This window comes from Lampetra planeri, chromosome 7, assembly GCF_965212315.1.
Source record: "Lampetra planeri chromosome 7, kcLamPlan1.2.h2, whole genome shotgun sequence".
NCBI lineage: Eukaryota > Metazoa > Chordata > Hyperoartia > Petromyzontiformes > Petromyzontidae > Lampetra > Lampetra planeri.
Genome location: NC_136113.1, coordinates 1,722,135 through 1,748,231, shown reverse-complemented (window position 1 = coordinate 1,748,231; position 26,097 = coordinate 1,722,135). Strand labels below are relative to the sequence as shown.

The 26,097-nt window shown below is 44.6% G+C and overlaps 1 protein-coding gene across 1 annotated transcript in view; it reads right to left on the bottom strand.

The window, feature by feature from the left end:
• Positions 1 to 20,574, bottom strand: part of LOC144719735 (thrombospondin-1-like) — a 47,639-nt gene extending 27,065 nt beyond the window's left edge. The window contains exons 1-11 of the mRNA XM_078595901.1: positions 20,366 to 20,574; positions 19,695 to 19,784; positions 18,650 to 19,212; positions 17,167 to 17,254; positions 13,619 to 13,827; positions 11,775 to 11,903; positions 9,091 to 9,184; positions 8,343 to 8,513; positions 4,092 to 4,268; positions 3,243 to 3,416; positions 138 to 265 (exon numbers count right to left, since the gene is read on the bottom strand). Of these exons, the coding sequence (XP_078452027.1) occupies positions 138 to 265; positions 3,243 to 3,416; positions 4,092 to 4,268; positions 8,343 to 8,513; positions 9,091 to 9,184; positions 11,775 to 11,903; positions 13,619 to 13,827; positions 17,167 to 17,254; positions 18,650 to 19,212; positions 19,695 to 19,761 (1,800 nt within the window). The 5' untranslated portion in view covers positions 19,762 to 19,784; positions 20,366 to 20,574. The remainder of the gene's footprint in view (positions 1 to 137; positions 266 to 3,242; positions 3,417 to 4,091; positions 4,269 to 8,342; positions 8,514 to 9,090; positions 9,185 to 11,774; positions 11,904 to 13,618; positions 13,828 to 17,166; positions 17,255 to 18,649; positions 19,213 to 19,694; positions 19,785 to 20,365) is intronic.
• Between the last annotated feature and the right edge of the window lie 5,523 nt (positions 20,575 to 26,097).

The window sequence follows — 26,097 nt, the reverse complement described above, 5'->3', positions numbered from 1 at the left end:
GCGAAAATGTGCTTGAGTCTGCTCTCGTTTCTTTTTTTGTGCACCTCATTTATCTATGTTACCTATTCCCGCGGGTAAAAGTGTAAACACGGCAAATGACTTTCACAGAGGAGCGTCGAATCACGTGCGGTGCATACCTCGTTAATGTCAAGACATTCTGCTCCGCTCCCACGGAAGCCAGCGGGACAGGGGCCACACTTCCATGAGCCATCTGGGAAACTCGTGCATTCTACGCCCGTGAAGCACGGGCTGGAAAGGCAGCCATCTGTGACGCGCACAAAGTATCACAAGAGACGTCACACACACACACACCGCTGCGTTTACAAGTTTGTGTGTACGCAAGGTGGATGTGATCGCCTGTATGAGTATATGAGTATGACCTCTAGAGTGACCCCCGTTCAGAGGGCTTCGAATGAGCGAGCCGCTTGAGACGTGAGAAGAATGAGGAATTGAATTTGTAACGCATTAAACAACCCCCGTGGTGTAATGGTTTGCACACTGGGCTAGCAATACAGAGATCGCCAGTTCAAATCGATCTCTCGGCGTGGCGGTTGGTCAGGCTTTGTAGATCCACCCAGCAGCATTATAAATGGGTTACAAGACAGTTAGTCCATCGGCAGGTGGGGTAAAGTAGGGGTATTTCCACTTCTTCCAAGAGATTTGGCCACCGTGGATGAGTAGGCCAATACACTCTGAGCGGGGCTCTCTGAAGCTCCCTCTGGTGGAGGCCCTTCCGCATGCAGTAACATCAGCATGCAATTGCAGGGTTGCATCTTGGTCTTCACCTCTACGTCCCATGAGCACAGCGGCAATGTGAAGCGTGCAAACCGAGTGAGGGGAGGCCGCCGTCCAGCCGTGTGTTGACAAAGGAATATTTATAAAAAAAAAACGTTGAATTACTTCGCATCTCAGCAATCCTATTGCAATTACACTTTGGTTGTTTTTTTGCACAGCTGAATAAAGGCCTCTTGTGTGCACACGCTTGCACAATGTGAAACAAGTTGACTTTTGTTTAAATATTAAGCTTTCTGTTGACAGCATGATGCTGTGCAGCACAATTAGGTTTCAACACGTTATGACTCATTGGTTTGTTGATACTGCGCAGTCTATTTAAGTAAAGATGTTTTTAGAGCTTTATGGTGGTATCAGAGATGTGAGATAAAGGTGCAGCCCTGCAACTGCTTAGCCACACCACCGGCCGTGGAAGGGCATCCACTATCGGGGGAGCTCTATAGGACCGCTCTGGAGGGCATTTGGCCTACTCTACCACGTCGGAGACAAGCATCTTGAAAGAAATGGGAGTCACCCACACTTTGCCCCACCAAACTAAACCCGCTGTTCGACTAACTGTGGGCTACCCATTACGACTGCTCGGTGGACAGGGGTGGGGCTGGGGGGAAGGATTCATAAACCTGAGCCACTGTTTCAAATTCCGGTGCTGGGAGATTAAAAAAAACTCCAACTGGCGACCTCAGGATTACAAGTCCAGCCTGCTAATACCACCATGGTTAGTGTGCTAACCATGGTGGTATTAGTATTGCTACTATTTGTTTTAATATCCCACACACATCCAGTACATACAATACATGCACGCAAGCAATATGATAATGTTCACATCACGCGCAGTACTCGACAGATGCCTTGTCACTTGCGGTGGTCGACTAAAACCGGTGCAAACACAAATCTGCGTGCAGGATTCTTCGGATCCAATGCAGTGCCCTCTATTTCACGTCTACACAGACACACGCATGTAAGGGCTGCAGGAGAGCTACGTCTGGTTCGCGTCCACACGCTCGTGTTCTGCCCACCGCTGCTGGCGTCAACGTCATCGACAGCGTTAGAGCCTCGTCCTGACGCTGCCATCAACAGCGTCAGCTGGGATACGGACACCCGGAGCTGTGCGTGTCCCAGCAGTCGGAGTTCATCTTGTCACTCGCTTCGCCACCACACCGTGCGGGTTTGCACTTTTACCGCAAATTCAGGTGCACGTTTGATTGTTTAATCACACGAGTAGCGTTTTCATAGAGAATTGATCTCACATCGAAACACGGTCTAAAATGAGGAGTGAGGAAATGGAGTTCGGTCATTTCTGTGGCAATAACCATAACCACACTGGGCCACAATCACGAGAAATTATGGAACCACAAAGGGTGACTGCAGAATTTTGATGAATCAGCATTAACGATACAATGGGTTCAACCCTGCCGTTTTATGAGCCAGAAACGGCTGAGATTTTGTGTAGGAATGTAACAGTTACAGCTGCTTCATGCTATATTTTTTTTATTCTGACATCTCCCCATGGTAATGCTTTCTTAACCAATTAGGGAGCCTTAGAATGCTCAGCACTGTGATATTAATGTTCCCAGTCACTCTAGTTCGCTCTACAGATTTGTTTTTAATGTTAAAAAGGTTATACCATGTTTCCCTTGCAAAATACGTTTTGAATTGTTGGTAAGTTGTGACCTCCATCAATAAAAAAAAAAACTATTACTGTATTTCATTAAAAAACCTCAGACTAATCAAGAACGATTCAAGCTCACTGTCCATGTTGTACACTTTCATAACCTCTGCCTATTTCATATTTGGGGGAGAGTTGGTGGTGGAGAGGACGATGAATTCGGCTACTTCGCTTCGATTCCTGGCCACGGCTAACATCAGTGATGAGTGATATCTGAACTGATTCTGGGCTACCCTCTTCACCAAACCACACTGAGCAGTGTGGTGAAGTTTGGCAAAATAACTCCCGTGGCTGATACGGTATGGGGGGAGGCCTTTATTCAGCAGCGAACTGCCAATAAATATATTCACTCATATAATCCAACGTTAATCGTGCTGTCTGTTGCTAGTCACGTGGCATATTGGGAATTTGGGCCTGTGCTCAGCAACTGTGCATAAAGAAGTAGAAACAATAACGTTAATTTTTCTTGTTGCAATGCTTACAGATCTGAGCTCCTGTCAACAACCTGATGATGCTGGATGCATTCTCCAGTGAAACGTCGCACCCATTTAAATGTTGTGAGATAACTCTCCGACAACAACAACACTGGTGGCGCTGCTGAAGCAGGGATACATTTGGCCACGTTTGATTCACGTGGCACTTATTAATTGGCTGTGTCTGGCGAAGGAGGGTTAATGACACACAATCTTTTTTACACGCAACCGAACAGAAAACGAAACCAATCATTAATGAGGTTTCATGTTCTTAACGTGTCTGTGGTAGACAAAAAGAGTCACGTAAATACCGATGGGGCATTCTTCCTTGTTGCAGATGTCTGTCTCACGTCCGTCTCCCACACATTTCTTGCCGTTGAACTGCGGCTCGGGGTTGTTGCAGAGGCGCGTGTGCTCACGGAGACCCCCGCCGCACGACACGGGGCACGGCGACCACAGAGTCCAGGGTCCCCAGTTGCCATCGACTGAAATGACACAAACACCCGAATTACACCCTGCCTACCAATGGAACAAGTGCTCTCGGTGAACACACGCGATACCAGCCTTAAGTTAAAGAGTAGAATACCTGTGGCATTGACAAGCATTGAAAGTGTTATTTCGGACAAAGGAACAAGGTTGTGGTAGTCGTACCCACTGTGTTTATTTTTGCAGGGATTCTTGTCGTCATGTAATGGGCAGCGGCACTGGCCTTGCAATCCAAAAGTTTCTGGTTCGTTCTCCAAGCACGGCAATTTGAAACAATGTCCAGCCGGCGGTATAAATGGGTTCGTCGCAATTCGTCGATCGGCCGGTCGGGTATGGTGGGGTAACGTGTGGGTACAGCACTCCAAACTCTTCCAAGACGTCTGGCCAGCATGGTTAGAGCAAGCGAATTACTCTCTAGAGGGCCTCTATAGAGTCTGTTACAGTGCAGGCCCTTCCACCGTTAGTGGCGTGAGTGACCAATTGCAGGGCTGCACATTTATCTTTTTTACCATTTATATTTATTTATTACTCGGCAAAACAACCCAACATTGCTCTTTGGTTCTTTCGGTAAAGTCACGTATAAAGAGAAAATAATAAATTAAATTAACCCAACGTTGAACCACTGAAACAATAAAGTGTAGTGTCAAGATTAGCATGAAGACAATGGCACTCACTCGGACAGGGTTCTTTGTTGCAGGGGACGTTCTCGCGGCCCTGCCCGTTGCACTCGCGGCCGCCCAGCACAGGGACGGGAGAATTGCAGAGACGGATGCGCGTGGAGACGCCGTCGCCACACGACACGGAGCACGACGACCAGGGTGACCAGTGGCTCCAGCCGCCGTCACGTTTCACTGCGTCGCGCGCAGAGACAGAAGCAGCAGCAGCATGACACCCCGCGGGTCAACACGACCATCAACCGTCACCTTCACGGCGAAAAGCTGCTCGCCTTTAAGGATAACAATTGTTGCATGTTTAGGGCGCTAAAATGACTCAGCAATTCAAAGTGCCCTCAACGTCTCATCTCAACCGTTCCAATACCCTATTGCAGTCGAAACAAGGGGACACCCCCCCCCCCTCTGCCATGGCAGCTGTCCCGGTGCAGCACAATGTAAAAAAATGGAGTGTGTTTCAAAAGTATATTTCTAGAAGGAAGTCAACAATTTTTCGTGGGATATTTTTTTAATGTGTAACGATAGTTCCAATGTTATATGTCTATGAGCAGGATACAAATAGATAATTTGTCTCGAAGGTTATGGTGACAATAATGCTGGTCAAATTCATTGGAAATTATTTAAATCTAACAAATCTGGTGCGCCGGCCCAAATAAAGCAATTATATTTTTTATTAAATGTGGCACATCGGAGCATGTGGTGTGACGATTTGAACTGGAAGCAGATGGGACCAGTTTTAATTTTAAGCATTTATATAGACATAAAACTTTTGACTGGTCAAAGATTTAGTTTCATTCTGAAAATTATCTAAACATTTTAACGGTGATACATTGCAACAGTTAAAATGGCATACTGTACACAAGCGCTTTGAAATAAACTGAGCAAATTTACAATACTCCATATGTTGTAATGTCCAAACTAAGTTGTTGTTGAATACACAGTGTAATCACGCAGTGTGAAAGATGTAGGAAAATGTGAGTAACATAAAGTATGACTTAACATGTAGCTTCGTGTGGCCGACATTACAATTCGTAAACAATTATCAGATACAAAGTTGATTACATGGCACAACTTAAAACTCATGAATGCACAACAAACGGTGACGTTATCCGTACAGATTCAATACGTAAATGCAGTGCATATAATACAAATTGCTAGCTCAAAAAAAACATTTAAGAAAAAATAAAATGACAAAAGATGGAAACCCTCAACATTTAAAGTACAGTATTTATTATTTAATAAAAAGATTAAATAATCAACATTTGTATTTAGATTTCCAGTAGTAACTCTCCTAAATGTCTGCGAGATGCTACTGTGACACCTGTCCTGAATAAACCACATCTCAGTACTAATTTCCCATTGAAGTTCTCGAAGGTATTCTGTTTTAACACCTGCCTATCTAACCTCTGATGACCTTTGCAATCTGTTTTCCATACTGCCTCTTCCATTGAAGCCAATGGTCCTCATGTTCTCAATTAAATCTGAAACTTTGATCGTTATTCCCCCCCCCCCGCCGATATTCTGCCCTCCACGACCTACACACTACCTCGGATATCGCTGGCCACACTGTTCTCCGCAAGTGTCATAAGCACAGTGCGTCTGATTCATGGGCGAGTGGAGGTTGTTTCATGTGGGCGGCAAAGAAGCCCGAAAATATTGTTAGAATTTTTCGCCGATATAAACTTGGCTCTGACATGTGGAAAGCATTGAAATGTAAAAAATAAAAAATTGCAAGGAGACCGGTGCAGAGCAACGCTGGGAGCAGAGCAAGAGGAAGATGATCCTGTCTTCCGCCAAGCAGAATGTCTCTCTCTCCGCCCGCAGGCATGAGCACCGCAGGTCGGGTGGGCTGGGTCAAGTCGTGGTGACCCCTTTCCTACACATTGCCACCTGACTCGATGGTCAGCAACAATGTCTAACCAACCTTTCCAGATGCCTTGAGTACCAACGGATAGGGTATTTTTTTACACCCCCAACCCCGATGGAAAAATGCCCCCTCTTTTCAATTGGTGGCAAAAATGTTGACACCTTGAACAGAATTTTATTGTAAATATATTCCACTTTAAAAGCCATAATTTGGCTTTCATAAAAGTGCCTTCTTCACAGTGAAGTTGGGGACCCTCAACTGTGAAAAAATTTGTGTGCAGAGTGCCGGATCTGCCTACTTTTGTGCTGTTTAGATTTCATTGGTGGTATAAGAGCTGTGATTAATAGACCTATTATTCAGACTTCCAACATCAAAGACACCAAGTTATAATCTGGCACGTCTGCCTCTTGTTCTTTAGACAACTTTAATTTAAAGAGCTTGACACAGAGGGGTAAAACATAGAGAGGTGGTTTCTTCCCTTCCAATAGTTATTTTTACAATGTCTGTTCGTGAAGAAGCATATTAACAAAAACTGAAAGCTATTTCTTTTACCTCAGTTTTACTGAACATCCTGTGATGAAAAATTATATGGTACATATTTAATGACGGTAATGATGCACTGAAGCTGATCAACACTGGAGCATTTAAAACTTTTACTATTCCACCGTATGCAGGATTTATCACTGTAAAAGTAATGTTGGAGTTACTATGCAAAAAAATGCAAGCGCCATAGCGTGAAACTTTACCAACAAAATAATATTTCCTCTTTTGGGAAGAGTTATTATTTGTGCTCGTGCACCACTGCCAGTGTAGTGGTTAAAGGGTGCGTGTCTGGGAAATCACAGACACTTTTATGTAACTTACGATTAATAATAAACATATAAAGAACTTTCAGGTACAGGAGAGCAAAGGTGTCATATAATGCATGATACTAAATAAGTAAATAACTTTGTATTAATTTTATAACAACATAATAAAACGACCCAGTCAACACGCAAACAATTCATTATGATCAAGATAAGTATAACCTTGTGACTATGCTGATCGTTTAGCAGAGATAGCTAATGTAGTAAAAGTAATGGAGAAACCTGACGCTATTGTTAATGGCGAGAGTACATTTGAAGGTGAAGATGATAGTGATAGTGCTGCAGGAAATGACGTAAGTTATGTTATTATTTTATTCGACCTTTAGAGTCTTAATATGGCCTCACCAAATAGATCCCTGACAGCCTTAACAGAACCCACAGTATAGTGAAGTATGGTAATAAAAAAAACACATGATTGACATTGTGCCCGTCGGTAGATTGAGAACGGCTGAGAAACATATGTTCTCAAGTTTATTTTCAGATTCTATGTAAAAATAATGCAAATGTGAAAGTCGAATTATATAATTGTTTACATAAGCGATTTCCAGAACGATAGCATCTGCTTCTGGTTAAATGGTGACTATTATTCCGCTCTGATCTGGTGATAAATATGAGGGCCCGGCACTCGCGGCTACTTTGATTGGGTGCCATTACTTTAATAAGTCTATTGGACACAGTGAGCTGGCCTGAGCCTGCCCTGATTCACACCATACACCCGCACTCATCCATCAACTCAAAGCTGAACATTATTTTGTTATGTCCAAGAAAAGAGACCACCTTCATCACGTTTCAGTGAAAACCACTGAAAATTATTTCGCAGTGTATATGTCGGTGTAATTAATTTCAATCATTCTAAAAATTTACGTGGTTCTATACCTCATCTATGAGGTGAAATGTATTGATTCAAGTTGAAGGAACCTGGTGAGCTATGAAGCTGTTTTTCCCAGGTGTCCAGGCCATGCTGGAGTCGGCAATGGTGGACACATTCTTTCGTGGGGAAATTGTACATGTAAGAAAGCATTATTCTTTATTTGCACATGTTATATGCAACTTGTTCACGTGACCCCTGCAGCCACTGGAGGTGCTACTTTCCCCAATAATGTAAGTATTAAAAGATTCTTGAATCGTGCCTGATTGGTTGCCGTGCATTTTGTCCTGTCCTTGTGCCACTGTTCTTGTATGTCTTTGTCTCTCCTCTCTATTCTCTTCCCATTCCCCAGTGATTTTGTATTCCTAAGATGTGTGTGCGTGTTAAAGCGCTTGGAGACACTTTGTATTTTAGCGCTCGATAAATCACGATGGCCACAGCCGTTGATGCCACCGCGCCCCGCCAGCGCTTTTTACCGTCTGCCAGATCCCGCAGCCCTTACAGTATTTCATTATCTGACGTTAGCTTTTCCCTTTGGTCGCCGGACTTATGGAAATAATTGCAATGTTTTAGACGCAAAACAAAACGCAGATGCTAATTTGCGATAGCCACCGTTGTGATCGTTGTGCGTGCACAGAGTGACTGACGCTCACCCCTCTTGTCGCAGTTCTTGGTGTGGCACTTGCGAATCTGGATGGAGGGCCCCTCGCATGTGCTGCTGATGCGGTCGCAGGAGCGGCCCCTCTGCTGGGAGCCCGTGCCGCACGACACGGAGCACTCGGTCCACTCCGACCACGGGGACCAGCCCTCGCCTTTGTCGACCGCTGGGCAGGAACGCGTTCACCGCAATGAACACAACACATTAGCTTTCCGGACCTCACCTTTGCAAATCGCCAAACCAAAACGCTTTCTTCACGGTTAAACATAGCGTGGACCCCTTCACAATTTAGATGGAACATTTTTTTCGGATAATCCCCGCGGATGGTCATGTCTTGTGTTGAGTTTGAGGTTTATTAGTTCGTTTAGAAATTTGCTTTTTTAATCACTGTTGCTGAGAACAAATTCAGAGGTCCAATATGCCAAGTGCCCAACAACAATCAGCACTATTGGAAAGGTTGTAATAGATAAGAGTTAATATCTATTGAATCTACAGCAATGTGTTAGTCCACTGCAATCATGGAAATATTTTTTTTTAAACCAAACTACACTTTTTTCTTTCATTGAGCAAGGTTATACAATCTTAAGAAGAAAGACAGTGGAAGGGAATTCCAAGATGTGGACTCTTTGTTTATCGAGACAGAAATTTAGCGAATAAAAAATGCACGAACACTTTAATGGCAGTCATTAATTCGATATTCTAGAACTTTGGTTAAGCAACCAGTGCAAGGTTGTGTGGCGTACTTATGCAGGTTGGGCAACACTCTCCCTCCAGCACGACGGCATTCATGCAGGCAACAGGGGAGCAGGACAACTGGCGACACATTGTCTTGGAGTCCTACCAAGAGAAATTAAAAACAAAAATGACACAAGTTCATAATTACTGTCTTATTTGCCATGTGACCACAGGAATGCAGTACAATTTAATACACTTAACTGTGGAAAACTATATATTCTTGGGTCTTTCGATAAAGTCACGTAGATAGGTTCAAAGAAAATAATTTTAAAAATAACGGAAAACTACGACGTTTCGATCACAACATAAGCAGTCGTCTTCAGGAAAAGGGGGGGGTTAGCTTCCAAGGGAAACTGTTTCTAAGGGTTTTAAATGGGCGTAGCCCAAATGTCAGCAGCCAATGATAATGTAAGTGTCCGGCAGCGAGCCCAGTGGTGGTTCGTTTTCCACCAATCAAAGGGTTGCCAGGTGAAAATTAGCATGTTAAAGAGAGATCAGCATGTTAATGGCAGATCGCAGAGCCGCAACCAAGGGGTCGGCGCGCGAAGTGACTGTGAAAGCGCAAGTTTGAAATAGGCATAAAACACAACTAACATCGGAAGGTGGTAGGATGGGAACATCATAGCCAATTAAGACATAAACTGGTTGATAACGTCCTTGCAATGATTGCTCAGTTTGTACCCATCTTTTCCGTTGAAATTGTGTCTGTGTCTATATGTATGGATGGCTTCATGAACGAATCTTTGTTGAAAGCCAGTGGGCTTGCAAAGTACCTTCGTCTTAGAGAAATCAATTTCCTGTGAGCCCACCGCATTAAAACAATGATCAGCCATGGCTGAGGTATTGGTCCGAACGTGTTTGAGATCTGCCTTATGTTCACGAACACGGTCCGAGACATGTCGCTTAGTTTCCCCAATTTATCTACTGCCACAGACACAGCTTAGTTTGTAGATGCCGGGGTATTGCATGTCAGGGATCACATCCTTCACAGATGCGATCAGATCACACATTTTATGTACTGTGTTAAATCGAACCTGGAACTTGTGACCCCTGCTATGTATGGCAAGGTGATGGTTTTGTTTGGGTCCTCAGATGGTTCTTTTTCAACTGTTGGGGTGATAGCCTTGTGGAAAACTGCTTATATTGTTTTATGCTTAGGTAAATTGTGTGGGGCTTTACGGTAATGGTGAGTTACAGTAATTGATTAAATAGAAACAGGTAAGTTGTTTAACAAATCCATGGAACACAAATGACAAATACTCCTTGAGAAACATTACAGTTCTTGTGAAAGGCTTATTAGCCAAAGTATTACAGAAATTGTCGTATCATTTGGTGCTTAGAAATAATATGTATTTTCTCGTTAATATCACAGCTCACCGAAAGAGCGCAGCAATATTTTGCACACTTGCTATTTATTGCTTAAACCCAGCTTGTTGGCCCTCAATCATATCACAAACTCATTATGCGGGCCGATATTTTACATGGAGTGCTGCTGCCAATAACATCTGGTAATTCAGTGACATGTATGTATGTTGAACGATGTATGTTGAACTTCTTTCGCACCGCACGTACTTAACAAGCCTGACTCTGCTGATGGGACCCAGAACATCAAAATCGGCCCAGGGTTTGCCTGCTTAAACAAATGGTGCTTGATATTGTTCAGGATATCCAATCGGCTGACGGAAAACACGTGTGTATGCGTATGTATATCTATTTGTATGCTGTTGAGCTTTCATAAACACCGAATTGACTTCTGCTTATATTCGATCGTACCAGTTGCATTGGTTTAAGGGATCAGACTCGGTGGGTTGAGTCCAAGGCAGCTTTGTTTATAGAACTGCTGCCAGGATGCATTCTGTGGCCTCACAGCCAGAGACAAGATGGGCACCACACCAGGCCGGCTACCACACTGACGTGTTGAATCTGACTCATCCTTAAAGAACATCGTCTACTCGTGCACTTTGTATCAAATCACGAAACATTTACTAACAAAGCATATATTTGTAGAAAATTAACGATGCATGGTTGCAAGAAAAAAAACACCTCCCGAGGATTACGAAAATGTAAAAAAAAACGCACACACGTTCTCCAAGGCATTTATTAACTGCAAAGGCTGCTTTTTGGACTACAGTCCAGGACCATGAGTTATAAATGAAAGAATATTTTAAAACACGTAATTTTGCATTTGTTTTTTTGGAACAATTCCCCCAATATTTTTCTGAAAAATGTACAATTCTCGCTTGAATAGCAGGATGCTGCCGTGGTGCGATGGTTATCCAGAGGTCACCGGTTTTATCTCCCGGTGCGGCAGTTGAAACAATGGATGCATTTCAAACCCCCCCCCCCACCTCTATCCACCCAGCATTATCAATCGATACACCATAGTTAGTCGATCGGCAAATCACTGTTGGTGGGGTAGTGTGAAGTGACACCCATCCCTTTCAAGATGTCTGTCCATTGCGGAACATAAAATCCAATACCCTCTAGAGAAGCTCTCTAGAGCTCCCTCGAGTGCATTGCACACCAGCAGTGGTGTGAGCAAGCTATTTGCAGGGCTGTATTTATGTACGTTGGAACTTCTTTTGCACCGTATGTAGCCAATCCGTACTTGATTGGCAGCCACTGGTGACTTCACTGAAGTACTGTTTGTGGCTTCTTTGAAACCACGTGGGCATGCAGTCGCCCCACCCACCTGGCAAGTGCAGGAGAAGCAGCTGTCCACCGTCCACTCGGCGTGGTTCTCGTAGACTCGTCCATCGTGCCAGCACATGCCCTTCTCTGTGATGCCCAGGCTGCGATGCAACTTCGTATTCTCATCACTCTGCTCACCGGAAATGTACAGAGAATAATAATAATAATGATGATGAGAATCAACAATGTCATTTGTTCATTCACAATACTCGTTTTCAGGAGGGTCCTGCCTTTTAAAGGAGCGTATCATATTTGGGAGGAGAAAAGAGTGCACTGAAACAACTCACCACGCACACTCAGACGGGCCGCACAGACACGCCATAGTCATCGCCAATCTGCAATCTACCAACCTTTGCCTCGAAAGCGCTGAATTACAGGCACACGCATGCTGTAAATTGTTTGCCCCACTGTATAACGATACAAGTTTTATTTATATATTTGTCTGTGCTCAAAACGTGGAGAGGTCGACTCAGATTTCCTAAAGCATTCCAACTCACTCGTCCAGCTCTTTATTTAATAATTGTTGGTCTCTTTCCCATCTTCAGTTACAACTACGAAAGGTGTATATGCTCGCCTATGTTTTACAGCTGGGTCCCTCTGACAGAAAACTAGCCCTCTGTCTCTCTGCGATAATCTACGGTGATTTATCTATAGATTGATTAGCCCCACCATAGTAATGTGGAATTTCCACCACTTGTTCGGGAACATAAGTGGACGTGAGTATTACCCAGCATGTGTGCGACACAGCACAGACTTTCACACACCGAGAAATCTCACAAAGTTGAACGAGTGCTCATCACATTCCAAGTGTGGAAAAGTGATCCTTTCCCTGAGGCCCAAGTAATTTCTCCAGGATAATTGTGTTGGGATTGCACATATACACTTCATAACTTGAACTCTGCTGGAAGCCATCAGTATTGGCTTTGTTACATGACCAAAATTGGAATTAGAAACCCTTTTGGCGGTATTAGTAATCCTGGCCTCTTCATTGAGGCTCATATCAGCGATGTCACCAGGGTCTCTGTCACCTCAGAGATATTACTAACGCCAGGCTTTGTTTGTCCTTATCAGATGCCAAAGAAGATGATTCAGACTTTATTTAATTTAGAATAAATGATTGCAATCCTCTTCCGATTGGAATATCTGACTTTACAAGTCCTGGCTACCAGTTGTACAACATGTTCTGCCAGAGATCTGACAAACGTTTGAAAAATTGTTTCACGTGACTCCAATTCTGCCCTTGCTGCACAGGCTCATTTTAGTAGAATATATCAAAGGTCTGATTTTCATTTATAATGCTCTGAATGGTCTCAAACCTTCTTACCTGAGCTCCTGATTCTTTATGTTCTAGGTTATTTGTTATGTTGACAAGACACTCGCCTATTACGGCTGTCTTGGTTCAAAATACAAACCACGGGGGTGGATCATTTTGCCCATCTATGTATGTCCTGATTTGAAGCTTTCGTAACTGCAGGAATCCATAAAATAAAATAAAATGTTATACCTACGTGACTTTACCGAAAGAACCAAAGAGTATGTATGTCCTGTGTCGAAGGTCTATTGCTCAAAACGTCGTCGTTCTATAAATATATTTTTAGGCAGTGTTGTTGATGAACGTGTTGATTTTTTGTTAATCATGTTTTCAAACGGCACAAAAAGAGACAATTAACAATAGCACATAGCATATCCAACTCGCTGAACGGTTTGATTTGTGAAAATCTAAAGAATACGACGTCATAGTTATACATGTAAATAACTTGATGTTTTTTTTACAGAACAAACAAGGCCTATTACTCGAGTTGGAAGAGTGAATGGAGAGTAGACGCAGGATGCGATGTGCCATACCAGATTCTGGATGCCATCCACAAGGTTGCTCACGATGACGCGGAGTCCCTTCATCTCGGAGAACATGTGTGTAACATCCTTGCAAGAGTAGTCACAGTAGCCAGCTGGCTCCAACGTCTTGCCCATCTTCTGGCCCAAGATGTTATTGACAATGGCAGAACTCGTGCTCTCAAGTCCAGCCTGTTCCAAGGGAGCAAGGACCAGGCCATCTGGGAGAACATAAAGCAGTGGGGAATGTCCTCTGTGAAAAACCCGCCACAGCAAGAAGCCAAATCGCTGACCTCAAACCGTATCGCATGACAAGTTTCGCTCATATCTCTTCCTGTAAGAAACATCATAATTGTATCACATATTATGCAATCAAACTCCCCGTCTGCAACTCTGTTCTGAGCAAATCCTCGAGATCCGTGGGTACGACTCGATAAATGACAACCGTTATCTGCAAATTTATTTTTCACCATTTGTGAATAATCACAGTTTAGAGGAGTAACACAGAAGTGATCACAGTGGGAGTTAACTTCATCTTGTTATGCGCGGGGTCCACGGATAAGAAGACTCCATACGGGGTTGATTTTGATTATTATATGCAGATCCCCTAAAATCTACTGACCGCCTACACTCCTGGGTAAACAAGCATTGGAATAATTATTTAAACACCATTGTAACTCATTGTGGATAATTAATTGGCATGTATTCAATAACACGGCCCTATTACAATTGTGCAGTTTGGTGCAACTTGCTCAACAAATGGTTTTGCACCTCCTGGGGCCCAAATTCTCGTTGCGTTTTCGTCTGTCGTTTCGCTACTTTCTGTACTGGAAATTTCTCACCTTTCCTTACGAGTTTATAGGGTGGAGATTCCTTTGGAGGTTTCTGAGAAATTCTACTGAGTGTTTGATTTTTTATGTTTATTCCACAGGTCTGGCCACACTACGGTTTGCACAGCAGGGAGCCGTCCCCCATAGCTGATCTGTACGCCACATTTGTTTTGCCGCTCTGTCCTTGCCAAATCTCCAATGGTTTGTGTGGCCCTCGGGGGTCCGAGAATGCTCAGCTGAAACTCTTACTTTCCACGCATTCGTTGAAATAAAGTGGGGCAAAATTTCACGGTGGCTTAGTCTCGGTTAGCACGGTTGGCTAGGTACGTTACGAAAGAAGTTCAACGTAAATACATGTAAATAGAGGCCTGCTAGTGATTTTGCAGGAATTTGTAACGTTCAATGGAATGGTATACCAAAACAATCTGTCACATCAGCACAAATATTGTATACCTTCACTCACAGAAAGAAATGGATATATTGATGAGCTCAAATGTCAAAGGTTTACATTTTTATCTAATTAGAACATGAGGTAATATTTCAGTCAAGGTGTGCTTAAAGCATGTGCTTTGGCAATCTAGAGCCAGTGCTGGAACTTGCATATTCCTGTGGTATTCATGGAACAATAAAGTACGGTATTTAACATTATTCCATCTCTGACATCAGCTAAACGGGGGTAAATGTAACTGTAAGTAGAAAGTTAGGACGTATAAACCACACACCTCGTCCTCGAACACAGAGAGCAAAACAGAATTTCTCAAACAAAGTATGTGCTCATTATCGGTTGCTAGTTCTCAACAGTTTATTTGGTGATAACTTTTGAGACCAGAATAGTCCTTTTTTCAAGAGTGATCTGGGCTTGATGTGAGTTCCAATAGGTGATTGGAAGTCTGATGTTGTGATCATAGGCAGAGTTGACTTCTATATTTGGAGGGGTGGGGGGGAGGGTTCGCTTTGTCCCTCACATTAGGAATCGCGGGTGCATATAAATAATGTATGTTTAATCGTAATTGTAAACTATTGAAAATAAATTCATAAAGGTGTCCAGTTTGGGAGTAGGAGGAGCCGTGCCACCCATGGTTGTGATAATGAGATACCGCTTGAGACTTGCAACATTAAAACTGCAATATTTCTGTGACATTTAGATGCAGGTTTAACTGAAAATACCTTTACTTTTTACAATATGTATCACGTGCTATGTACGCAATGATGCTTTTATTACAACGGGATCACTCAAGTAAAACACGAAAATAAATAAGGAAGGCAATTTAATTTCAACAGAAACCTAAATGACCCTGTTAACATGATTAGTATTTTGTAATGGCCTTTTAAAAAGTCACGGCTGTCGCTTTGCGGACGTAGAGGACGTGTCCTTGGCATGCTTGCTGCACAAAAAGTAAACAATAGAAATAAACAATGACAGTGGCTATGTTTGATTCACTCTTTGGCGGTGACCTCCCGAGCCAACGAACCTTCAACCCCCAGCCCCAACTAACTCCATCCAATCCCTACCTCCATCCCGTGGCGCCGCTTAATCCAGCATCTGTGCCACTTCCTCCACCTCCTTGTTCATTTTTTGATTAGAATACCACTTTTGGAGCTTGCAACACTAACGTTGATGGTGGTTAAGGGCTTTGCAATTCATATCTCTCTTGGTTGTGTGAAGTGAGTAAGCATCTGTGTGGTGTCTGTACGTATACACGGCGTGTTTTTGGTGTAAAAGATTTCTGATACAAAAAAAATGCATTTATACCATACACAGTTCATATCAAATTCCCACCTAAATGTTGACGCCATTTATATTTCTGGTCCTTTAGAAACATATGTTTTGACAGGTACGTTTGCATTGTTGTTGTTGTTGTTGTTATAATTAGCAGTGATTATTTGGGACGGATATGAGGTAGCATTATGGCAGTTCTGGACAGTTCAATTTATACTTTTATATGCTAAACATCCCGTGGCAGTAGACATAACACAGTCTTAAACCCTTCTGGAAGAGTTTAATATTGAGTTGAATAATTGTATATACAAATGGATATACGTCATTTTACCAACGTTTATAACACAACACAGTCTGTGTTGGTAATGTCACCACATTTGTTGTCTCGCGTGCTTTCTTACAGCGGACATCAAAATGAGAAGACCATATTTCATTACAAGGATAAAGGTGCAGCCCTGCAATTTTTTGCTCATTGTACTGCTGGTGGAAGGGTTCCCCACTCGAGGGAGCTCAAGTGAGCTTCTCCAGAGGGTATCGTATTTGGCTGACTCTTCCATGCTGGCCAGACATTTTGGAAAACGTGCGAGCATCCACACTTTAGCCGACCACATGCGGACTGCCGATCAACGGTCTCGTAACCGTTTGTAGAGGCGGGGGAATTTAAGAAATGTGTGTCCATTGTTTAACCAACCACGCCGGAAGATCGAACCGGTAACCTCTGGTTTGCAAGTGCAGTGTGCTCACCACGCTGGAAGCATTCCAGTTAATACCAAACGATGAATGTTTTCTCGCATGCTTTGGTACACAACAAGTTCTCATGCTAATCTGGACACTCCTATAGAGCCACGCCTCACGGATGTAGCTTTTACATAATACCCAGACCTTCAAGAGATTATCCACTTTCAACGCTTTAAAAAAGGGACCACGCGGCATTTGCACACACGCGCCGACGAGCAAATGGGAAACAAATGTAAAACATGCGCCCCTCTCTCCACGTTGCGCGCTCTCACCGGGCTGGGCAGCGAGTGGACATCCTCTGTTGCGGAGAAGCTCCTCCACGGCCATGCCAAAGATGAAGTGCATGTTCTGAAGCGAGCCCTGAACACACAGAGGCACGGAAAGGTGTCACTTGCAAACTCGCAGCCAGGGCTTCAGTTCGCAAACGAACCCTCCTTTATTTCCACATTTATTTAATAAGATATACACGGGTTGATGGATCACACAAAATTTTGTGAAGCTCTCTTCCCATAGGCGTCGATGTACCAAACCTTGGCTTTCCAGGAGAAAGCAGAAGAAAGCGCTACATGAAATGTAAACACCACCTGTTCCATCTGTATGGGATCGAGTGTTGCCCCCTCACACACATGGGTGGCTTTCAGGTGCTGTGGTTTCCTCCCACATGTAAACACTAATTAATTGGCTGACAGCACCTTAATATGTAGAGAACTGCGAGAGCTTGGGGGGAATTTGGTGCCGGCTCACCCCCTGGCTACTGCTGCCACCGTACCGCTTGATTGTGGCTCCTCAAGCCTCTGAATCGTCCTCTCTCTCTACTCAATAAGTGTACAAATACGCTGTTACGGTGCATTAGAAGGTGAAATTATCATGATAATTGTGACAATTATTTATTCTGACTCGATATTTTCCCTGTACGCTACTATGCTGGCTTGAAAAAGAGATTCTTGGCATAAGGCATTGCCATGAGAGTACAAGGTGCTTCTATCCCTAATCATCCCATATTATTGTATCCAATATCCATGTAATCGTAAACAGAGGTTTATAAACATTAGATGCCTGGACGTCGAATTTGGATGGAGTGTGCCAAAAAAATTCTCAGAACAACGTTCTTGACTATCCCAGCTGAAATTAATCAAAACCAGAATCTTTGTTTATCCTGGAAAAAAACGATGACTTATGACGCTCTTTTCACAGATGTCTAGTGCTCACTGCTTGCACACACGCAATACATTTCACTTTCGTCTGCACTAAAAACGTGCGGATGTATTACTGTTATAAGAGGAAACAATTTGGCACGTGTTCGTTTAAAACGACTTCCCTGCTGAATGAAAACCTCTCAATGCCGTGGAGTGGTGGCTCTCACCTAACTCTGATTTCACTATGAACCCTGCGAGTGATTTCTGAACTGATCCTGGATACCCCCCTTCACTAACCCTCCCTGACTAACGTGGTGAAGTATGGTCAAACAACTCCCATGACATGCAGTTGTGCGAATACCTTCGTCCAGCAGTGGATTGACGAATGAACACATCGCAGATATTTATCAAGCGCACAGTCTTGCAAATGAGTAATGTAAAGTATTCCTTCACTTTATAAGAAAACGCCGACGTGATTGTGCGAAAGCACCACAAAATGCAGTATTTCGCCACGCATCACTCGTAACAAAGGGTCCACCAAGTGGAACTTCCAAGATAATCGGCATCGCAGCAGGGAGTTCATCAGACCTCAAAGGGAGGCGTTGGTTGTGTGGCTCACCTTGAAGTCGTCATCCTTGACCATGCCCTTGGCGATGTAGAGACGGCTCTGCGGGCCGGACAGCTGCTCGTAGAAGGGGCCCTCCAGGATGATGTTCTCGACGAGGTCGCAGCCGATGAAGAGCCTGGCGTGCTCGCCGCTCACGTGCAGCGTCAGGTTCTGCCAGTCGCCGTTGGCCAGGTCCACGTCCTCAAACGAGACGACGCTTTGCATGCCCTCCACGGAGTAGGCGAGGTCCAGGGTGTTGGCGATCCCGTTGGAGACGATCTGAAAGCGGCGCGCCGACGAGGCCCCGTCCTGCGTCTGGACGCTCACGAGGGCGCCGCGGGTGCGCGCGTCCTGCTGGATGGAGGCGACGAACACGAAGCCCTCCTCGTCCCGCATGAGCGCCAGCAGGCGCTGCAGCTGCTTGTCCGAGGCAGCGGGGATGCGCTCGGGGCGCACCACGCGGTAAGCGGAGCTGTCCGGGTCGGGGCCCCGCACCAGCCGCACGCCGCTGTTCCTGCGGTTGAGCTTGCTGATCTCGAACAGGTCAAAGACGGGGTTCTCCTCCGTGCCCAGGTCTGTATCGTCGGCATCGCGATCACCGTCGTTAGTCAACTTCATCAACGACATCATCAGCAGCAGCATTGCTATCATCGTCTACCCTAGCCACCCTTGCAAACGATACGTTACATTTGAAGGGATGATTATTATCCGGGTAAAAATACTTTCATACGTTAAACCAAACAATGAGATCACAATAATCGACAAATGATAACTCATTCCGCATGAAAACATATGGAAAAAACACTATTCCCTGCATTCTATCCACATATAAACACAAAAGTTTGATCCGTAATATATTGGTCGCGAAAACCTACGTGTTAAATTGACTAAAGTTTGAGTTCGTCAGCCTATCTATATAGCTAGTGGCTTTCCAGACATTTGCGGAGCGCACTTTGTTAGAATTGCAACGTGGAAACAATTTTGTGGAATGTGAACCAAGTAACGGAATCGTCTCGTGTCCGTTCAAGATATCGTGAAGAGCGCGACCGCCACTCACCTGAGCCGTGCATCACGGGGAAAAATGCTACGAAAAGGGTCAGGAATGCCCATCTCTTCTGCCGCATGGCGTCCCCTGGAGGTTTGCGGTCTATTCCCGGAAGGCACACGGAATGGGAAAAAAACGAAACACATTATTTGGTGACGCGTCGGCAGTGGTATGCAAGCACAACAAGGACAACAACTTATACACTCAACACATTCAACAAGAACACTGTTGCTCTTGAATGACAATATGTGACGTTTCGGGTAACGGCCCTTCTTCACAGCACATTGACAGTTAGAATGAATAAGAGTTGAAGACAGCATCATCATCATCATAGCGTCAAGTATGCTCAAATTACCCCTCTCACGACTCAAACACAGCTCAAATATACAGCGGTCAGCGTGTACTGCAAATATTCAAGCCGTGCTCAATGCAATCCGCGCTCAAGAATGTAGCGCGCTCTTCCTTCCGACATCAGCCACTGGAGCTATGCACTTTTAAATCATCTATAGATTGAAAACTCACGCGTTAAGAACCGCAATTGGTGTATTTAGTCTGTTGTCCTTCCCACGCACCTCCGATTACCACGGTTGGCTACGAACGGTGCGAAAGAAGCCCCAACAACGACCATGCTACGTACGGCGGACGAGTTGAGCTTTTGCAAAAATCAAAAGTCCCATCCCTACCTCGCGGCAGTGCCGACGCTGCAACGCGCGTTCCTGGAGCCGAGACCCACTCGCGAACGTCGTTCCTCGTGAAGCCCCCTCCGCAAACCACCCCCCTGAGCCGCTTCAAACTGCGCCGAGTTTGAAGTCGACACCGAACTTCCAATTCTCAACTAGCGAGTGCCGGGTGGAACTCGCGCGTGTGCGAGCGAGCGAGCTGCAGATTCCTCTCGCCGGAGCCTCCTCCCTCTCCGCCTTTTATAGACTCGACGCGCCTCGCCGAGGGAAGAAGACCCCCCCCACCGCCGCCGCCACTCTCCACCCCCCCCCCACCGCGTGTTGTTCCAGCGCGTGGAATCCGGGGCGCGTCATAACACAGCCAGGCAGCAGCAGCAGTAGCAGCAGGGAGGTCTGTCTGGAGGGCACAAGGGGGGGGGGGGTAGGTAGTGGGGAATTCTCACCTGGTTGGTGTGGGGTGGGGATGCCTTAGGCAGGGCGCTCACTGTGAGTGGGGTTCACATTGACGAGGGTCGCTCCGTGTGTGGGTGTGCTTACTGGGGGGGGGTCACTGGGAGGGTCATTGTGAGGGGCCGGGGGGGGGGCTTACTGTGGGGGGTCGGTGAGGCTACTCTGGGTCATCATCATCATCACGATCCATGGGCAGATGGCCTCTTGGTGTCCACTGCACATTTCGCGATGTATTTCCACTTGCCTCTGTCTTGTGCCAATATGCTCAAGTAGTGAAAATCTTTCTGCCACCAATCTCTTGAGTGTGGGGGGGTGACAATTTGAGGACGGGTAATGACTGTGGAGTGGTGAGTGGGGTCACTTTGGGGGCCACGGTGGCTAGAAAATGTTAACTATCTCGCCTGGTATGCAGAAGGTTGCGGGTTTGATCCTGACCCAGCTGCCTGTATATTTGGGGTTTGCGTGTCTCTTTCTCATCATCATTACGGTGGCTAGGAGATGTTAACTACCTCGACTTGTATGCAGGGGGCATGGGTTCGATCCAGACCCTGACGCCTGTTGCTGTATATTTGGAGTTTGCATGTTCTCCTAGTGATCGCGTGGATTTTTCTCCGCCCCCCCCCCGACATTTAGAATCAACATCACGCGTTTAGAGTATTTGGCCGCTATACATTTCCACGTGATGATAATAAAGGCACTTCGTTGAGCTATCACTTGTGGCCAGGTCAAGTAAAATAAGTAACAGTTTATAATAGTCGTTATAGTTTACTGCATGTGTGTTGGGGGGCTCACTCTGGGTGTGGACTCTGTCTGGGGGGGGTCACTTTGCGATGAGTGGAGTCCCCAGTTCCCCAGCAACACGAGCATGGTACCTGCCGTAGAGGCCGGATCTGCCGTGCTACTCTCTGTGTGCCAGTGAGGGCATGCGGTCGGCCAGGATAATTCATATTTAATTACCCCCTTAATTGTTGCTCTGCACGATTAACTCTGGGAAGTGGAAGACAGCCACCGCGTGTGAGTTAAGCCCAAACGCATTTGTGTTGCGTTTGGAAAGTGCCGAGGCTGCCCAAATTCTACCGTCGGTTGGGCGCCCCCTATCAGGGCGAACCACGCCAGCAGCCGCAGCTGCTCCCAGTTGTCATTAAAGTCCTCATCACAACGCACCCCGACATCAACACGATGAAATGGTGAAGCGACGCGCAGCGTTAACTGTTATGAATGCGTGAACGGGATTACGTTGCAGAATAGGTTCTAGGCGATCGTGACACCGGACCGCCATCTCAAGATACACTTTGCCTTGGTACACTACACGATACATTGTTATTTTGTATATATATAAAAAGTATGGGATGTCACCATGGTGTTTCTTGGTTAGCACACTGAGCTTGTAATCCAGATGTAGCCGGTTCTATCTCCAGGCGCGGCAGTTGATCCAATGGGGTAGGTTTCCTACATCCTCCTGTCTCTGTCCAGCCAGCAGTATCAATGGGTAGACCACAGCTCGTCGAGATATCTGCCTGGCCTTTGAACCCACACAAGGATTAGCACGGTTGGTTACGTACGGTGCTAAAGAAGTGCACCGTACGTACATGCACGTATGGTGATTTGTGAACCACCCTAACGGTGTATATTGTGTGTCACCCACAAGGGTGGACATTTCCACAGGTTTTTTGTTTTGTTTATAACTATGAGTAGTAATGAGCCATATCCTCTGAAGAATTCTAGATTTGAAGCTTTCGTGACTGCAAGGATTCATATTCTTAGGTTTTTTTCGGTAAAGTCACGTAGGTAAAACATCAAAATTAATAAAAAAATAAATTAAAGACACTTGACGCAGCTAATCTGGCTGTGACGGTCCCATCTGATGACGGAGACTTGTGTTGCCTCCGAAACGTCGTGATTTTTATTTTTATTCAATTTTATTTTTATTAATTTTGATGTTTTACCTACGTGACTTTACCGAAAAAACCTAAGAATATGAATCCTCTGAAGAAGTGAGGCTGGATTATTTACAAACAATCTAAACTGGCCGCCCATTGCAGGCAGGTGGAAGCCACAACACCGTATGTCACAGTAGCCAAAAAAATAAAATCGTTTTGGACAATATCCCTGCATTCATTTCCACCTCAATTAAATGAAGCATTTTAAAGATGGTGTGAGTGTTCTGAATGTACTGCGAGTTTTGAAACTCGAACCAAGTTGTAACAACGTGTACACTTTGATATTTCGAACATTTTGTAGTGTGCATAACTTTCATTTGATCAATGTGTCATTTTGTCGACCATTTCATATGTTAATAAATGAAAGGGCAAATAATTGTACAAACAAAATACTTATCACATAGCTAACAGATAAATCGAGCATCGGTTTATGGGAAATGGCAGGAAGTAGATCATTTGAAGTAACATTCGGAACCGTTCTGTCCCAGTCCTGACCTTGTACTCACGAGTTTTGTTTTGACTAACACTGCTGCTTGGCACTCCAATTGAACTTTCATCCTTCCTTGGCTGGACAGCACAATCCCTCCTGCTGATGAAGCTCCCCGCTTCCATCTTGGCACTATGAAGTTCAACTAGCTTCACGGTGGTGTGTGTGTGTGTCCAAACAACGGAAACATGGGTTTATAACGCTGGCCTGAGAGACGACAACATATATATTCCGGGAAATTTCTGGCTCTGGCTGTTCTTTATTGCCGTTGCCTGAAATGTCACCTACCGCATGGTTCCTCTTGAGGGCAGTGTTCTTGACGAAAGTGTTCCGTTTTTGTTATTTGTGTTAGCCAATGCAGCATGACTTTGTTAATATCCAAATACATTTGTGATTGCAAATTCCCTTTTAACTGTAAAGTGCCGACATTACGAGATGCACACGGGAATCAGATGTTACCTACTGGGTATTTTATAGTTCAGCTGAGAAATCTACAAGACCCACATGGTAAAGTGCGGTCAAACAATCCCCGTGATTGACAACAGCGTTGGTAGGCATTTATCCAGCGGTGAATTGAATAAAGGGCTGTAAGATATGTGTACGTATTTATTTGGTATGTTAACAAGTACTGCCATTCAACGTGCAAGATTAAATTGTCCATTCAAGATCTGGCTTGGTGGCGCTTGTGATTTGAGCACGGGTCTCACAATTTGAAGCTCGTGAGCTCACATCCTGGTTGGGGGTTGACGCAGCCTGAGTTCATTGAGTCCACTTGGTGGGGAATCAACAGGGGCTGCCCTGTAGAACGACTGAACTTCACCACACGAAGGAGGAATTTCCACTGCTGATTCTCGTAACACGACGCTGATAGTACAATAGAACAAAATTGAGGGGGGAAAACGAGTATGAATTCGTGAAATCAATTAGTGGTATAGCCATTTATACAGAAATGAACTTGTAGACCTATCTGCATAGAGGATTGAATAGTCTTATATATATGTGTGTGAGTACCCTCTTGTAAACCGGTTTTGTTAATACAAAAACACTATGAAGAATTTGCCAAATCTAGAAGAAGCGAGGATGATAGTGCCAATAACACCACGTTATGATGGCAAAGTTAGGTCCAGCTACATTAAATGATGCGCATCATCTTGGGAAACTCTACGACTAACCCCTCTACTATGGCTTCTAGTTCTGAGCAACATTGCTGCCCCCAACATCCGATGGGAAGTCGCAACTAGCGAGCTACTGGAGAAGATCAATGCCTGCAACAACCCGAAGATCTCCAAAAAGAAGTTCAACATACGTACATCATAACACCCTCTGCTATCCACACAGCCGCCAGGACTGCTTGGCAGAAACTGTCTGGCAGGAGGAATAGAGGGCAAAATCAGCACTAAACCATTTCCTTTTCGCAGACTCTGCAGTCTGTCCACCTGCCTGCAGCCTGCCAAGCCGTAAGTGAGCCCTACTGAACATGTTCCTGACAGTCAACCTCCACGGCTGAGGTCTTCATGACCTGCTGCTTCAGTGAGAGCTACATATGGCGAGATCTACAAACGAATCTTATGGCGGGACCCCGGGGTCCCATAAGCCCCCCGTTCTCGCATAAACTGCGTTGCGACGTAATAATACGTCTGTTGAAGGCGAATGACACGGCAATCTATTCCTCTCGATGAGCTTTACACGATGCGCTAAGCAAGGTTTCACAGTTTTCTTTATGACGACGGCATTCGTCCTCGCTGCTGCGCTTGGACGACATGACAACAGAATGATCCGTGCCAGGTGGGTCGTGGCGTTTATGTGCGCGATGGGACGGAGTCGCCAAAAAATAATTAATTACTATTTTGATTTCCGTTTATTCGGGACCCCGGGGTCCCGAATAAACGGTTCATATGACGAGAGCTAACATATGGCCTCCAAGGAAGCCATCGTGTGGCTCGGCAATTACGCACTGGCTGAATTATATAGTTTTGTTTAGGTAGCACGCAACATTATTATGGCTTCTATATTTACATAGATCAAAGCGGCCAGGCATCGGTCCTGCATGACCATGTTGGTTTGAATGTAGCACCTAATCTATGGACACATGCATCGTGTCCATCGTGGTGGACTCCTTTTGTCTTTTAATGAGTACCTTGAAATTATATGAACAAATGTCAACACATTTGAAGAGTTCCTCTGACTCCTATGTAACACTGAAGAACTGTTTTCTTTAAATCATGAATGTGGGGGTTGAGTTCTAAAGACAAAAACGTCCTTCCTCCAAACTTTCAGATGTGAAAAAGCAGTGCCCAACAACTAACCTAAATTTACTAAGTACTTGGAACACTGTTTCTACACTGGTTACAAAAAAAGAATATCGCATTAATTCTAGATTTGAAGCTTTCGTGACTGCAAGGAATCATATTCTTAGGTTTTTTCGGTAAAGTCACGTAGGTAAAACATCAAAATTAATGAAAATAAAATAAAATAAAACAAAAATCAAACAAAAAAAATAATTTTGATGTTTTACCTACGTGACTTTACCGAAAAAACCTAAGAATAGAATATCGCATGCCACTGGAGGAATGCGTCATCAGAGTCTGGCAATACTCCATCATTGAAAATAATTGGACAAGATCAGCAGCATAAGTTCATTCGCGCGTTTACACGCAAACAAAGCAAAGCTGTTTGCTGGTCCTTCACATGCCTTAATTTTGGCTGCTGAAAGGGATTGAGACCTTTTTTGTACTATTAATCGTAAAAAGAGGCACGGTTTGCAAAATAGGTAGATTTAAGTTATGCCTGTATGTGCTGCCAAACGTATTCCTTCCTTTTGGCAACTAAACGCGAGATTGACATGCTGACTGAAAGCA